General features: G+C 35.0%; 1 protein-coding gene across 8 annotated transcripts; it reads left to right on the top strand.

Annotated features, from left to right (window-relative positions):
- The first annotated feature begins 762 nt into the window (after positions 1–762).
- LOC149578760 (uncharacterized) lies at positions 763–11988 on the top strand. Of its 8 annotated transcripts, none has more exons than XM_089831387.1 (5): positions 763–1132; positions 1378–1441; positions 8993–9100; positions 10069–10122; positions 10392–11988. In XM_089831387.1, exon 5 carries the CDS (start codon positions 10410–10412, stop codon positions 11631–11633), a length of 1224 nt encoding a protein of 407 aa, XP_089687513.1. In that variant the 5' UTR covers positions 763–1132; positions 1378–1441; positions 8993–9100; positions 10069–10122; positions 10392–10409; the 3' UTR covers positions 11634–11988. The 8 variants fall into 8 exon arrangements, with proteins under 8 accessions (XP_089687513.1, XP_089687505.1, XP_089687500.1 ...); XM_089831361.1 differs by having other exon boundaries at positions 765–1132; positions 1382–1441; positions 10318–11988; XM_089831354.1 differs by having other exon boundaries at positions 765–1132; positions 10318–11988.
- The last annotated feature ends 5295 nt before the right edge of the window (positions 11989–17283 follow it).

Genomic DNA, 17283 nt, shown 5'->3' with positions numbered 1-17283 from the left:
TGATGTCCTTACCATTTTTCCTTTTGAATTCACTTGAAAACTTGGTTAATGCTTAACCATTTTTTACCACCATGATTAAATTTCTTTTCCATTTTTGCTTTTGAATTTGCTTGAAAATTTGGTTAAAGATGTCTATGTCAAGAGTCAAGATAGGAAGCCCATCCCTCTCCATCTAAGCCTTGTATTTTGCTTTTATGATTTTCATCTTGCCTTATGCCTTCCTAAGTAAATTGTTAGTACCAAAACCCTATACTTTGATTCTCCTTCTATAACAACTATTCTTGAAACATCTAAACATCCCAGGTGTTTCTAAAGTGTTTGCTAGACTTGGAACTCTAGTTGTTGTAATTCATGACATTTCAAAAGTCCCTGCTAGACTTATAACTTTAGTCACCCTGATCCATGATATTGTAGGTGAAGACCTTTATGACCTAAAGTAGTCTGTCACCAGTTCCACATTGGACAGAAGAAAGAAACTTAAAAAATCCCACTCCTCATTTAAGAAATCGTCACTAATAAGGAGGTGGATGTGTGAAGAAGATAATGAAAAGTGGAAATGCCAACTCTAGGTGTTGATAGTAATGAAATGAGAAAGGAGAAAAAAATTGTTAAACTACTTTAGACTATTAATATAAAGGACTAGCACCCTTTCAAATTATAAAAATATTAAAAATTTAATAGCAATTATTTTATAGAAAATATTTAAATACAAAGAGCCCACCATGAATCAAGTCTTGTTGTTTGCAAGGCTCCAACATCATAAGGGACAAGGTCGGGATCCTATGTCCCTCAGTCCTTGACTCTAAGCCGAAGATATTTCAGGCATGAGTGGTTCCTAAATCATCTACATGATGATCGTGGCCTTCGCTGGTTGGTAGCTTGTTGCCTCGTAGGTCTGACCCCATTAAAAAAAAACAATTGAATTAGGCTAGTAATGAAACCTATTATATTAATTTCGCCGCGACGGGAAAGTGTATGTCGATTTGACTGACCAGAGGTTGCCAGTTAAATATGAACCGAACTAATTTAGCGCTGAAGGAAAAATGGTATGATTTCAATCAAAGTCTAAATCTAGTACAGTTTCTAAAACCCTCACAGGGGGTGGAGCTGCTCAACCAGCGCATTGACTATGGTATGTCAGGCTATGTGAGACTTACTTTATATTTACTTTTGGTTTAGCAGGCTCCGGAGTTTTGTATGATAAATTAGGGGTTAATTTAGGTTTCCGAGATTGAATGAGAGAGGATAGCACTCTGATACTTGGCGATTCGATTCACCTCAGCCTTTCTGATCGTGTTATTCCATTGAAAGCATTTTCTTGGAGTTCTAATTCTGTGTGTTTGACTTAGAGCTTTTGCATTGTGTGTTTGTTACAAGGCAGAGACGGCTGAAGTTGGGAACACTTGAAGTTGGGAATCCACTGAGCCTTATATTCTCACAGGCATGTACAATTTCTTCTCTGGCTTCTTTTTGTTTAATGAAAATATCTATAGCTATTAAACTCATAGCCGAGTTTCCCAAATTCCTAAACTAATTTGTAGAGGATTAAATTGAAAGTAGTGCATTTTTGGTAATGCAAGTCGTAAATTCTTGTCTAATAGAAAGAAGGCAAGAAACATTCTTCAGCTAAGAAATCTTCCCTTTCAATTTTTAGCTGTTAAGGGCCATTTACCTTCAAGCATTGTAGAAAGCTCAATGAATCAGGCTTCGTGATCTCTGAGGGATGAATTTTATGAGAAAACCAATGCATAAAACTACGTAGGGTGAGATCATAAAACTATAGGAAGCTTCTTTGCTAGCAGATGTTTTAAGCTTTTTCATTTCTTAGCTTTATTGCAGAGAAGACCGTCACTGAAACACTTGCAGTGTTTTTTAGAACTTTTCAATCAGAATTGGAAGTCGTTTAATTTACAGTTGTAATTTTTCTTTGATAGAGATTTCATGTCACATTTAAGTTAATTGTTTTAATGCTACTCACAATTTTTTTTAATGCATTAACAACAATGCTATAAATTGTAAGTAAATAGAAGTAGAGACAGCCCTGAAAATCTTCAGGGAACATGCCACTAGCAATAAGAATTCCAAGAAGGAAATAAATTGTGGGGTTGTTTCTTGCGTGACTTTCTTAATTGAAATGGGAATGCAAAAAACTGATAAAGTTTGTTTGAGTAATGAATATTAAACAGCTGTCATAAACAGAGTCATGTGTTCAACTCGATCTCATCCACAATAATAGCATTTTGAACTTAGACAAACATGTTGATGAGATCGAGTCATGTGAAGGTCTTAGGGTTCAGATTTAGACTGTACAACCTCTGGTCGGTCAGCGGATTGAAACGTCCACGGATCTAAGGATTAAAAAAGTTTCTGACGGAGGTGAGCTCAAACAAGCTGAAACTCTGGCCAGCTCTCATGCTTTTTCCGGTAGAAGACAATTTATTGACTTACTGACACTTTTCCTTCAGTGGGCGATGCCCACAATGAAAAACCGGTCAGCTTAATTAACATTTGAACCGACACGTAGGTACATTTCGCAAATTATTGGACTCCGATACCAATCGCACCATAAAAAAAAAGGTTCAAATTTGCAAATCACAAATTTCCCTCGACTTTGGTTGTTAAAGAAAACCCAAGCTAGGGTTTTTAACAAATAAAAAAGACAACATACAAAATTTTGCAAACCAAAATTCCATTTAACAGTTGAGTGATTGCAAACAAACCGGAGCACAATTCTCTGCCTTATTGTTATGCCATAATGTGTACTGCAGGACTCGGCTGAAGGTAAATGAATTGTTTTCCCTCCAGAATTCTCAGATGGCTTTTTTCTCTCTTGAATTCTAGTTTTCTTGTAACTTTTTCACTGAGAAAAGTTTACAATTTTTTCCCTTTCCCAAAATTTTCAATATACAACAGATATTTTAAATCCAAAAGTTGAGAATGCAGATATAAAGACTATGATTTCAGAACACCTGTGAATTAACTTGGGCAGCAATGTATGCATGTTTTGCATTTGCTTTCGACTATCCAGATTTAAAAGTTTAGCTTGGATTGGCATAATTCTTTACAAGGTGTTTACTACTGTTTGAGAGCAAATAAACGTCATGTACTGTGAGGTTAATATTTTAATTCTAGTTTTGTCATATATTTTGCTCATAAGGGAAAAAGAAATTATACCTACGAGCTGATAGGAAAAACTCCATGTTTACTTGGGCATTATCTTTTTGGTCTTTGTACACCTATATCAGTTTCAGCAAAATATATGCCTGTCGACTGAAGTGCTATTGCAGTATTTGTGGTAATACTTGTCTCTTTTGTAGAATGAGGTTAAAGCTTGCCTAGCCTAGAAAGCAGCACTGAATTGAATTGAACCCAAAATCATTTTATCTGTAAAAAGAATTCATGAAATAGGGCCAAATCACTATCTTAGATGGGGCATTTTTTTGTTGAAGTTTTCATTTACTATCATGTGTAGCCATATGTATAAGATCACTTGTTCTAAAACATGCAACCATAGGTAATTGAACTCTATTTTTGTAGCATCCTTCTCAGGAGGACATATAAACTGGCCTCATCTAGAATTTTACACCTTAGGTAATCGTACTTGGTTCATTGAATGTGGTCTTGTTCTTAAACTGCGTTGTTTTGAATTTGTTTTCTTAATGAGTGGAGGCTCAAGCATCTGTGTGTTTAAGTTCTTTTATGTGTGAGCTAGTAGGAAAAATTCCATGTTTAATAGGGCATTTGCTTCACCCATGTCCCCTACGTATGTTAGATTAATTGAGATTCTTTTTTGTCTGTTTTATTGAATGCCATAAAAAAAATACCACAACTTTTGCCTAAAGGCCATTATGATCACTTGAGCCAAGCATGTCTTAGTTGATTTTGGATGTCTCTGATAGAGTTTGAAGTCAGACAGTTTCATCCAAAAAACAATAAGATGGAAAATCAGGATCCTATAAGAGTGCATCTGCTTGTACCTTAGATACTTTGCAGGATAAAATCCTCCAAACTATACATATATAGCCCAGACTGTGGTATAAGGTGGGAAGTTCCCATTGTTCTGCAAATAATATGTTTCCTAATATTGCCTAAAGAATGTCTCATACAAACTCATAACCAAAGAAACTACAAGTTTTTGGAGGGCTCAAACTCCCGAGTCTTTGGAGCAAAGATACCTTTAAGCTCTATCAAAGGCATTATGTATTTCCACTAAAAATTTTTACTAAATTACCAAATTATCTGAATTGCATATAGTATGGATAGCGCAAGGTTTCTGAAAGGGTGGCAACTGAGGTGACATAATAAAGTTAAAAAATAAGCAGCGCATTCAACAATGATGCTCAACAAATTCAGCCTTCAATTTTCTACGTCTTGATTCTTGGGATTTGTTAGATTTGAGTTTAAAGATTTTGTCTATGAATAAATTAGTAGTTGCACCTTAGAGGTGCAATGGTAACGCCAATAGTATTTAACGATAACAATTTTAGAAAGTACCATTCTTTGAAACTATGCTCTGATTTCCAGTCAGAGAAGCTCCCATAGAGATCACTATCTCTGCAGCTAAAACAAGTTGTTTTATTTGTGGGCATTATGCTTAACAGGTTAAATGCAGACGGGAAAATTGCTTGCAAATGCAGTTTATTGGGCAGGGGAGCTGATATCTTATTGGGTGCCTTCCCCTCATTTCTCCTCATAGATCTTCTTACTTTAAAGCTTATGCCCATTTATTTTTTCTTAATGCGGCTGTTTGGTGACAAATTGTTCAGTTAGGTTGACATAGTCAACTAAAACAGGAACAGGGAATTGAAGCAAAGGAACAATATTATGTGACTTGATCTCTCTTGATCAGTATCCCATTCCATCAAAAACTCATACGACCCTACAAAGATAGAATCTCTAAGTGCTTTTGCAAAGGGGTAAAATTCCCTTCTAAAGTTTTAGACTGACAGAGATATTAGTTAAAACTGAAATAATATGGAAAAATCAGCAGGAAACTAACAAGCTGAGTTGTAATCCAGTGCTAAAGAAGTAGAGTGGGCTGTTGTTTAGAAGTATAACTCTATTAGCTAATTAGACTTTGTAGGAAATAATAGAAGTCTCAACTCGCAGCCCACCTCATTGATATGACAGGTACCCCAATAAATCCCTCTAAATGAGAGGTGGCTTTCAAGATACGGTAAATCTAAAATTGAAATTAAAACATGACATGCCCATCAGAAGTCCCTATAAATGAAAAGTGGCTTTCAGCAAAGCCAAAATTGAAAATAAATATCTGGCATTCCCAATCAGTTTTTAAGAATTGAAGAAATCCCTAATGGGTTTGGCTTTGTGGAAAAAAATGCATTCTGCCGAATAGTTGACCTATTAATATGAAGGTTACTATTTGTCATACATCCAGTAGAATGTTACTGCTTTATTCTCTCCAAACATAAAGAAAAAAGTCTACTCCACCAAACTGAGCCAATTTCGTTTTACAAGGCATAAACCATAGCAGTTAAAAGTAAAATTATAACAACCATAGAGGAACATGCCATTTATCTACAAGGACATGAAGACAATGGAAATACATAGAAAATAAAGCATATCCATAATATTCTAGCTTTTTGCCCACTGTACATCTCACTAAATTCATCTCTGGGACTATAGCTAACATATTTTCTCACCGGAGAAAAATCCTAAATTCCTAATCAAATTGTTCTAGATGAAAAATCAGTTACATGAGCGTTGAATTCAATTCTTGAGAAAAATATGATGTTTGGTCTCTGAATATCTAGTCCAATATGTATTTGGCTAATAGGTTAATTAGAAGAAACTTTTAGCTATGTATTTCGATGTTTGTTTGATTCCCTATAAAGCCTCCACATCGTGGGATTTGTTCTTGAACATAAAGTTTTACTTTTTGTATTCGTCCTGTAGTTGAGATATTCCTACAAGATGAAGACATCTCGACCCCAATATATATAACATTTATGCTAAGATGGATGTGATATGGTTTGGTAACCATTAACCTTAAGTTAGTCAATGATCAGGACAGGGCTTCTCTAAATACCTTGCCCATTTTGGCATAAGGAGGGAGGACGTTGGTTGTACCACTGTCAATTTTTACTTGCTCTAAATCTTTTAAAGCCTTGTCAACAAATCTATTTTACATGCATTCTACAATCATGTAATTCCATGTGACCACATTTCTAGGAAGCATTTCATCAAGCAACTCACATGTATGTTCTTTGCTTCCACATTTTTGCATACATCTACAAAAGGGGTTGCAAGTAAAACATCTGAAAAAACTTATATATCTTTTATCATTTGATGGATGTCTATGCTTTTTCCAAAGCTCCCATTTTTGCAGAGGAAAGGAGGATATTGCCAATAGTTATGAAGTTTGGTTTTACACCTACCATCTATATTTGCTTGAAAGCTCCTAAGCCTTCTCAACAAATCCACTTTGCAAATATATTGCAATTAAGACATTTCATGAGGACACATTTCCTAGAGACACTATAATACAGTTCACATGCCTTGAGTATGCTTCCATATTTTGCACATCTTGCAATCATGGTGTTTTACGAGATAATATATCTTTCAGGTATTATTTCAAACAGTTTGCATGCCTTATCTATGCTTCCACATTTTGTGTATATCTAGCAAGGAATTCCAACTATAGAGCATGAAAAAATTCCACTAATCCTTCTCCTTTAATGGATGTCTATACCCATAGTTACCATGGTACACCCATACCCCTCTAGACTATGCTTGGGTATGAACTAGTGTCCGGTCCGAGTATAATTTGCTACCTAGTTTGGTCAAGGTTTGCAGACTTGGACCCAAGTTCAAACTTGTTGTCATGATGGATGAAACTAGGCGAATTGGTCTAGCCTAGATTGAACCAAGGTCGAACTTGGGCAATCTAGTCCCCACGGACAGTCAAAAAGTGACTCTTTTTTGCACATTTTATAAAAAAATTCACATCCTTAACCCTAAAAAGTGTAAGTGAAAGGCATATGTTGGGTTTTAATTCTCATTTGTGATGTGCATGTAAGTTAATTTGAATCAAATGAAACCAAATGCAATGGAAAATTAGTTCACTATTCTAACATCCTCAAACACATGCAAAACATTAGAGTAAGGTACAATCTATATAAAAGCAAGAAATCAGACCGCGATGTGTGAAAAACATAGTGATAAGAGGCCTAGCCAGCTATTTCTTCCTTCTCCAACTTGTGCATTCAAGTTTGGACTACATATTTAGTGATGCAGTGCGAGACTAGATGTACCCCCAATGGAGGTGATCTAGTCCTCAACATTAAACACACAGCGGAAAGACAATACAAGAAATAAGATCTGACACCAAACTAACTTTATTCATAAAACAATTGATTACATGCAATGTGTGAGGCTGTAAGGCCTTCTCGGTTGCTCCCAAATACAAAGCAAGTAATAGTTCTACAAGATCCCCCAAGATCCAACTCAAACCCTAGCTAGCTCAAATCTGTAACAATAATCTAGTAGAAACTTCAAGAAGATCTAAACTTATGCTTGCAAGCCACCAAGCAATCTCCTTGTTTCCTAAGCCCACATTTAGCTACTAGTTCTACTCACAAATTCACAACTCTAGATTCCCAACTTGAATCTTTGATACTCCTCGTTGAATGCCTAAACACTACCCAAACCCCTCCTTATATACTTTCATGACGACAAGTCGGCCTACTGCAAATAGAATCATCTAGAACTCAAATAAACATAACATGCCTTAGTCGGCTTACGACAATTATTAAATGCACATAGGAGAAATGACCAAGACCCCAAATAGGTCCACACTCATCCCACGATCGATCCACATCACGATCTCACGCTATGCATATTAAATGCACCAAGTTGGACGATCAAATCACCAAGAATGACATTTAGTGAGCCAAACCACCGAGTGTCCGCAAAAACCACCGAGCAAGCCAAGCATTGCCGAGAAAGCACATCCACCGAGCTCCCACAAGCATCACTAAGCAGAATATCAATTGAGCACCACAAACTTAACCGAGTTCCTTCAGTCACCGAACTCCTTAGGCAAAACTACAACCAAGAACTCCCCAATAGTGACCGAGCATCATCTTCTTTCAACCTAGTCCCTCAACTCCAAGGTCAAAGGCACTCCAACATGCAGGATTACCAACTACCCTAGGATGCTCCTGCATCAAGAAAGTCAAAGTCAAAGTCTCCTAGGCGTCCCCAAGTTTTTGAGATGTTTCCAGGACAGGGATGGCTGAAAATATACTGGGAATGTATCCCCAAGTAATACTGTTGATATGTTCTGGTTCAGATTTCTGTTATCTTGTCGAAACCCTTTTTGTCCAGGTATCCATCAAAGTTCAAGCTTATGGTCAACTGTATTTCTCGATAGCCTTCCCCAAGTTATCCACCAGCACCTGTACTTGATCTTACTGCTGCTGATGCAGGTAGGTAGAGTACTCTTTATTCTGTGAACATTCCCTAAAAAAAATCAGCAGGGCTTGATTATTGATATGTTCCATTTCAAAATTCAGGTCTCTTGTCAAACCTTTTTGCCAACGCATCTGTTAAAGTTCAAGAGTACAGTCAACTGTGTTTTTTTATCCCGTTCCCAAGCAATCCTCTATTCCCTGTACTCAATCTTCCTGCAGCTGATGTTAAGAGCTCTTGCTGCAGGTAGGTAGAGTACCCATTAATCTGTGACAAGCACTTTGGTTGAAGGTGTAACTAAATTATATTTTTCTTGTTGTGACAACACAGCTTTATCAATTCCTTTGATGATTCTTTCAGTTGTATGTCTAGGAGTTTTCATTTATTATGCTTTTTTATCAATAAATAACACATTCTGGAATATTCTTCTCCATAGTTCCATTTGAGAAGCAATGCAAGTTTCATGCTCAGAGTTTTTGTTGTATGTGGTTAATAAAATAGGCTATTTGTCATCTTTGGTTCACTTGTATGTGATTACTTCCTTTCACTGTCAGTGCAGGTGTTGTACCTTACGGGCCCTCTCGAGCTTGTGTCCATCATATATGTGAATCCATGACTACAATTTGTTTAGAACAGTGACATAACCTTTGATGGACTTTCTTACCCTGTAACAGTTTCCTTTCTCTTTCCTCATCTTGCAAGTTAGAAACACAATCCCTGACTGTATGATCTTAGGTGCTATTTAAGTTGGAAACCTACCACTTGATTGCTTGGAGGTATATTCAATTTGAAGCTACATAGGACCCACTAGTCTTGATTGCACTTGTTTATATCATCAACTGATACAGAAACTGTGATTTTGATTTGTTTTTTGTCAATGCTTGGATTTTCATGAGAATCACCCCAGAGCGCCAATACTTTGAATATTCATTAATTTTATGCCATAGGATTGCTTAGATAATAGATGTATGCATCATCCATCAAATTTTTTCTTATTCAAAAGTAAGATTGGACCAAATTAAACTTTTTAAGCCATTTGTCTGATTAGAAGTAGATGGATTGCAACAAAGAGTATTACGTTGTAATATATTTAAAGAGCTATTGGAATTATTATTCTTACTGTCATGAGGTGTATTGGATGCCTAATAGACAGAAGAAGCAACCTATTGGAAGCTTCATAAGAAAAAACTCAAGATTTTGATAGGACAAAGTTCTATGAGAAGAAAAGCAAAATAAGTTAACAAGGAAATTTAGTGAAAAACAATTCAGAAGGAATAATGACAAGAAGTATTACCTTTTATATGCATTATAATATAAATGAAAAGCGACTTTACCCAAGTCTAACTTAACAAAAGTGATTACTTTTAGAAATGCAAATAGGGCAAGGAATTATGCACCTAATTTGTGGGACTTTAAGGGCCAGGTAAGTGAGATGTAAGCAATTGGAAGATAAATGTTTTTAGAAGGATCTTTCTATATTGTATATTTTGAGATTTTATTTTATTTCTACCTGGATTGGTGGTGGAGTTTGTTTTTGATAGCTTCAGAAATTTCTTACTCTATGCATTTAGTTTACAGTAATTTCTTGATATCTGTTTCCTTTTTAATTGATACAACATTATTGTCAATATCCAGAGCTGACTGAAGACATATTTGCAAGTAAAGAATTCTTCCTTGATATGTTTAAAGGTAAGCATCATTTCGAGTAATCAAAGTTGACCAAATGCTTTAAGTTTTTGCATTGATCTATATATTCAAATGATTCTTCCTCATTTATATAAATGATAGAATACAGCTAGTATGTCCTGTCAGAATTATTTATTCTTGTGCTTTTTTGCATTTTACCTTGGTTTTTATGGCATCTTTAATCTTTCTATTCCATAGTTTCTAGAAAGAAATATACAGATCATTGGAATATCCAAGAATTGATGCCGCTAATCACTTACAAGTTAACCCAGGAAGAAATAAAGAACCAAATGGCAAGAGCTGGAGTTTTAAAAGGAATGATCCAAATGGAGTCCTTTTGTTGCTCACAGTTACATGTATGGACATCCTTGAAGTCAGCTTGCTCTACTTCCACTTCATATCAATCAGTTGACAATGATGATGAAGAACTGGGAATTTATGCAAAGAAACTTAAACACAGAGACTGGCTAACATCAAATGAACTCTTAAAAATTTTAAAGCCCCTAAATGATCCTCTTTTAGCTATTCGCATCTTCAACAGAGCAGCACAACGACCAGACTACAAGCCCAATGAGACAGTCTATAGTGTAATCTTTAACAAACTTGCTTGTGTAGGTCAGTTTGATATTATTGAAGAGCTGCTGGAACAAATGAAAAAGGAAGATTGCAGATGTACTGATGGTTTTTTCCTAGAACTAATGAAAATGTTTACACACAAAGCTCAGAATCCTGATAGAGCACTAAAATTGTTGTTTGAAATGCGTGATTTCAAATGCTGGCCTACACTTAAGATTTTTAATTATGTTCTTAATGTATTTGTTGGTGCTAAAGAGTTTGAAAAGGCTTATAAATTGTACTTAAGGGCTCCTGAGATTGCTATATCTCCAAATACATCCTCTGTTAATATTCTTATCAAAGCCCTTTGTCGTCTTAGCAAAATAGATGCTGCATATGAACTGCTTTATGAAATGCCTAAACAGGGATGTTATCCAAATGAAATTACATATGGAATATTGGTGAATCAGCTTTGTACGGAAGGTTTTGTGGAAGAGGCCTTCAAGCTGTTCAATAGCATGACTGAGTATGGTTGTGCACCAGATGCTGTGATCTTCAACATACTGATTTCTGGTCTCAGTAATCAAGGAAAAATTACAGAGGCCATTGAACTTTTTGAAAGTATGCAGTCTAAGGGACATGCTCCAACCAAAGAGTCTTATCATGCTATACTTTATGGCTTCCTATGGAATAGGAAGTTTATTGAGGCAAAGGCTGTTTTAGATCAGATGCTTTCAAACAACTATTGTCCAAGTTTCTTATCTTTTAAATCATTGATTTCTGGTCTCTGTGAGGAAGGTTTAGTGGATGATGCCGTTAGAGTTCTTGAGCAAATGGTGAAGAAGGACATTGTTCCCCGGATGGGAATTTGGAATTTATTACTTAAAACCATTTTCAAGAAAAGTTGCCCTACAAATACATTTATACTTGTAAAAGAGATTGACCCAGTTGTTCATTAATCCATTTTTCCAAAACTGCAAAAAGTATCTGCTTGGAAAGAAGAAAAATGTAACTCTGGATGACATGCTTTATCATAAGAAGTCTTATAGTGCAGTACCTAAAGCATGACATTTGACATCAATTCCACTGGAAATTGTTTTATAAATCTGTATCATCAACGTAATGGACTATTGAGCTATACCTTCAGTTGAGATCGCACTTTTTGAAGATGGCAGCAACTGATGTTTGAAAGGTTTGAAACATCCTGTGTTGTGTTGAAAGAACATGCATTGTTATGAACAGTACAAATTTAGAGCACGTTATTTGAGAGCATGCAGATTCATCCATTCCATTTAATTTTATTCCAATTTCACAGCCTGTATTGCAATGTCTTCTGCATTCTTGTTTTCAAATGCTTGTTGTACACTTTCAAAATAAGCAGACATGAGTGCATGACTAATGCCTCTTTTTATGGTCAAAGAGGTGACTTCAAATTTAATGAGATTACTATTTAAGATGTCTGTCGTAAAAGAGAGAAACTATATGTTGGTAAACATTTCTCAAGCTATTGTTGTAACTAGACTCAGATCGCTGCCACTGTGCAGTCCAAAGGGAACACCCTGCAGGTCAATAATATGTGCAACTTGACTGAGTAAAAAATTGGGAGCTTCATTTCCACAATGATATCCCCACTTTTTAATTCATCTTCTGCCAAAATGCACCCTATATAACTCCCCCTTGATAGTTCTATCCCTCATTCTGGTAAGTGAGATTGGGGGTTCTTTTAACAGTCATTATCACGGTACTCTAATTCTATGTTCCGAAAAGATATTTGTGTCGAAACAAGTAGTAGTGCAGAAGCATATATATCTGTTTAGAAGTCTAGCAGTCACAAACAAACTTCAACTCAAATACATTGAGTTCATCAATGACTCCAAGTTGGTTCACTCTCTAGAATGTCAAATTTTACCTACATGTAATTGCCATCTGCACCGTGTTCTCCTCCCTCTCCTTCGAGTTTTCATTGGGGCTCAAAATATCTTCTAATTGTCATGTCTGACTATTGCGTGAGTTAAAAGAGCTTCAGACTTATGCACACAGCTAGAGCTTTGAATAACTTAGTGGACAACTTACCCTGGGATGTGGTTTTATTTAACGACAATGAGTTCTACTTTTTTATTCTGCTACTATTGATGTGGAAGGTGGGTGGATGATTAAATCTAGAGGAGTTTCAGCTCTGTCAATCCAAATCGGATTACCTTGCATTTTGTTTTAGTTAATTATGGGATGAATTAAAATATTAGCTTGGGTTGTATCACGGTCTATTTAGCATGAACATGGGATGATCATGGATTCATTTTCTCCTGATTTACATTGTTTATACTTATAGTATTGGAGATAGGCCTAAGCGTTGACATAATACGGAGATGATTTTTTGAAATGAAACTTATTCATTTCCCTTCATCTACCCAGCTATAGTACTTTTCCTGGAACAATTTTAGCCTTACCTTATGTTTCCTTCTTAATTATTGTATCCATTTGAATATCCTTGCAGTGAAAGGGCCATTTGAAAGGCCTGGAGTCTCATTACTTAGATATTCTTGGGACATATTTTCATTTGCCTCAATCAGATTTGGATCTTCAAGCCATACTCGTGGTGTTTCAGGCATTGAAGCCTTGTTGCAGTCAGATAATCTGGGAGGCTTTGCCTTTAGAGTAACTGAATATTATTACTCACAACTATTCTTGACATCAGAGCTGCATGGCCCTTAGATGCAAACCCACGAGAATGATGGCTTGTTCTGCCAAACCAAGCTCGAGATCCAAGATACCCTTTCAACAAGCAGTGAGTCCCTTATCATGATGCAGAAGAACAGCCCGTCTACTTCATCGGGAGAGGCCATCAGGAGTCTATGGTGTACTTAAAGATCAAATTCTTTACTGTTTCAAACAATGACTGATAAGTACAATCCCATCAAACTTGTGATTCAAACGTGCAGGTTTTGCATCATATAAAGTATGAGCAATAACTCTGCTTCTTTAAGGGATCTTGGAACTTTGGTGAAGTTAATGCTAGAGTTCAATTCACAGTTAGCATAGCCATTTCCTCTCATCATTGCCCAAAATTGAGGCGTTTTTAACCATCCAGTCTCGATTATTATAATCAACTTCAGCCCCGGTTCAATATTCATTTAGTGGCTTAGATCTTCCTTGCTGCTCACCATGCTAATCCCTTGAACGCCAGATTGCCGCAGCTAATCTCCACCATCCAATTCCCAACTACCATTTACCTTACCAGCTACCCATACTCGGAATCTATGTTGCAAGGCTGTGTTTACGTGGGCATGTGATTAAGATTGAAGAGAATTAATGTACACTAATGATCTTTAATTTCAAATTGCTAAAAGTTTAAACAGATAATATTAAATGTAGGGTTGAATTAAATTCAAATTAACGAAATACATCTTAATAATTTTGAGTACATATATTTTATCAATATAATGTTATTAGGAAAATATAATCACCATTTAAATTAAAAATAAAAATTGAATTAATATATTTTATTTTAATGTAAAGTATAAAATATCATAAAATTCATTAATATGCTAGTTTTAATATAAAGTTGTATAAGTTACAGACTATAAAGGTTATATTAAAAAATTATTAATAAATGGTCAATTCTATCCAATGTCAGTCTTAATTTTTAGGACGTGTTTCTCAATTTGGATATCTGTTTATTAAAAGTTCATGAATTCACGGAAGAATCTAATTTTAATGTGTCTTAGATAAGAGTGCCAGTGATGCCTCTAATTGATATGTAGAAATACATATCAAAATGTAATTAATGTAGGTCATCCAGAGATGAAATCATATATAATTAGTAGGTAGGATATTTTCTATAGTAATATTGTGATATTGTTATCAAGATTTAATAGTATAGTCTTTAGATGAAATTCATTGACCTATGTTTCATAACTGAAAATCATACAGTTGAATCATAATAACAATATCACCATCATATTTGCAAATAGACCATTAAGACAACAGATCAAACTCAAACCACTAGAATAGACAATAGATCAAACTAGAACCACCACAGTTTGCCAACTGTAATAGAATCAAATCGCACTATTTCAGCATTCTTATTGATGAACTTACGGAGCAAAGTTCAATATTTTTGGGGGGTTTATAATTTTAACAGATTCCACAAAAAAAAAATTATGTGACGAACTCCATGAAGTAGCTTAGAATTAAACTGATGATTGCGTTATTTCTGATAACCACCCATAATCTCAAGTCATCTTTCTCTGCAGCTTGCATGGTGCAAGCGCTAAGCTCAGACTTTGAAAGACACAAATTAGGATGGGAATCATTGCATAGGGTCAATTTTTACAGTGCAATGAATCAGACCAGTTTTTAGTGTTTTCCAGTCAATCGTGTCGCAAAAGAGAGAAAAAAATATTACCCTGTCCATCACCCAACCTTCTCTGTGTTCTTCAATTTCAATATGCAGTGCGCAGTTATTGCATCTGCACCTCTTTAAAATTGCACCTCTAGCAGAACAAACTCTGTGGAAAATGATGAACTCACGGCCATCAAATAGCCTGAAATGGCTGCCACAAAAACACGGAAGGCTGCAATCTGTCAGTGATGTATCACTTTCTAATTTGACCATTAACCCTAAATATGAGAGTAATATGCAACAATCTGAAAACTGCATGAACAGGAAGTTGCAATTTTTTTTGTAAATGTTGCACCAATACGACAAACATCAGCTGCCAGGAAGTATGTCAGGGACAAATGAAGAGTAACGCCAACCAATCTTATTGGTCAAAATGAGTAGCCTTTTGACTAACACCCTGATACACATCCCCAAACAAGAAAAAAACTCTATACTCATATATTCAAGTATCACATTTGGTATATATCCAAAATCCAAACATCACCTCCCTAATCACACACAATCATCTAAGGCTCCGTTTGGTTGGGGAAGATGAATTTGTCTCATAATCAGGTTTTCAAAAATCTGGTTATGCGTTTTAGGAAGATAGTGGGACCGTTTGGTTGACACGGAAGATGAATATACAAATCCATATTTTACATTTGATTGTTCATTTTCAAATTGGAATTGGAATTTGAAGTAAATTTTTTAAATTGTATTTTATTGGTGAAACAGAAGTATTATAATGAGTAAAGTATTAATATTTAATTTAATATTTATGATTACTAATTTATTTATAATCAGACTACATTATTATTATTTTTAATTCTTGAATATTCATAGTTTTTTTTATTAGTAAAGAATAAATAAAATGGTGATTATTTTTTATTTTAATTCTATTTATTAGCAAAGAAAAGTAAAAAATGATCATACTTGCAATCATTTGTACAAAGTTATAAACTATCCCATTGTTGGGAATTGTGATCATATATATTTATATATTTTTGGAAAATTATATAAGACGAATTTATCGTCGATTTTTTTTTCAATCTTTTTGCCTTGTCGAACTTCATCCAAACTTCATAGTTGTCAAACTCGATCTCGAACCTTGTGACTTAGCCATTAAATATGAGAACACTAGGAAATCCACACTCTATACCATTATACCCTACATTCGGCAAGCAACCCTCTCATGCTACTCATTCTTCCCCTTACTATTTGTATTGTTAGATGGTCAATCCTACATATATAAACTATGTATAGATCAAATTGATACCAACATTCAAATAACATGTCATCAAAATATGTTCAAATTATGAATGTGATCCAAATATGTTTAAATTAGGTATGTGATCAATAATTCAATGTTACATATGTAGCATAAGATAGAAGATAGAAAAACAATATCCATGAATTGATGAAAAAAAACAATATCCATGATCTGAATGGTAGTGTGAAAACACACTGTTAAATACAAAAACACTAGGAAATCCACGCTCTATACCCTTATGCCCCACATTCGGCGAATAACCCTTTCATGCTGCTCAATCTTCCCATTACTATCTGTATTGTTAGATGGTCAATCCTGCATATACGAACTAAACATGCTTGAAAAATTAAAACTTGATTTTTTTTTCATAGAATACACCAAAGAGTAGCATCATAAATATTGATCATTTACAAACATGCACAGTAAACAATCATCAGATAAGTCATTTTTTATCAACATGTGTGGTCTCACAATATCAGCAAATCAAGAGCAATAAAAAAAATACAAAAGAAAGACACTTTGTCAATACCGTTGACAATCTTGTCAAGAAGCACATACATAGGAAACCAAATTGTAGAAAAAAGACAAGAAATTTTAAAAAAATGTCCAAGCAAATTAGGAATATACATATAACATGGGACAGAATCATGAACTGTACGATCATCTATCAGAAATACTCAATACTTTTGATAATCTTGTCAATGAGAACATACATAGGAAATCAAATTGGGACAAAATGAAGACATAAAAACATATGCAAGCAAATTAGGACTATAGATATAACATAGGATAGAATCATGAACTATACAATCATCTACCAAATCACATTTCTATCAGCGTATGCTCTCAAGTTCTACAATTGAGCATTCATCATTTGCCACTCCTTGTGTATTCCACGTATGTATGGTTCAATTATAGCTCTAATTAACAATTCAATAAACAACTATACCAAACGTTT

The sequence above is a fragment of the Cupressus sempervirens genome, chromosome 1, assembly GCF_028749045.1.
Source record: "Cupressus sempervirens isolate cs-2001-9-10 chromosome 1, ASM2874904v1, whole genome shotgun sequence".
In the NCBI taxonomy this organism is placed as follows: domain Eukaryota; kingdom Viridiplantae; phylum Streptophyta; class Pinopsida; order Cupressales; family Cupressaceae; genus Cupressus; species Cupressus sempervirens.
Note: the sequence above shows the minus strand (reverse complement) of the source record. Positions and strands in the feature narration are given on the sequence as shown.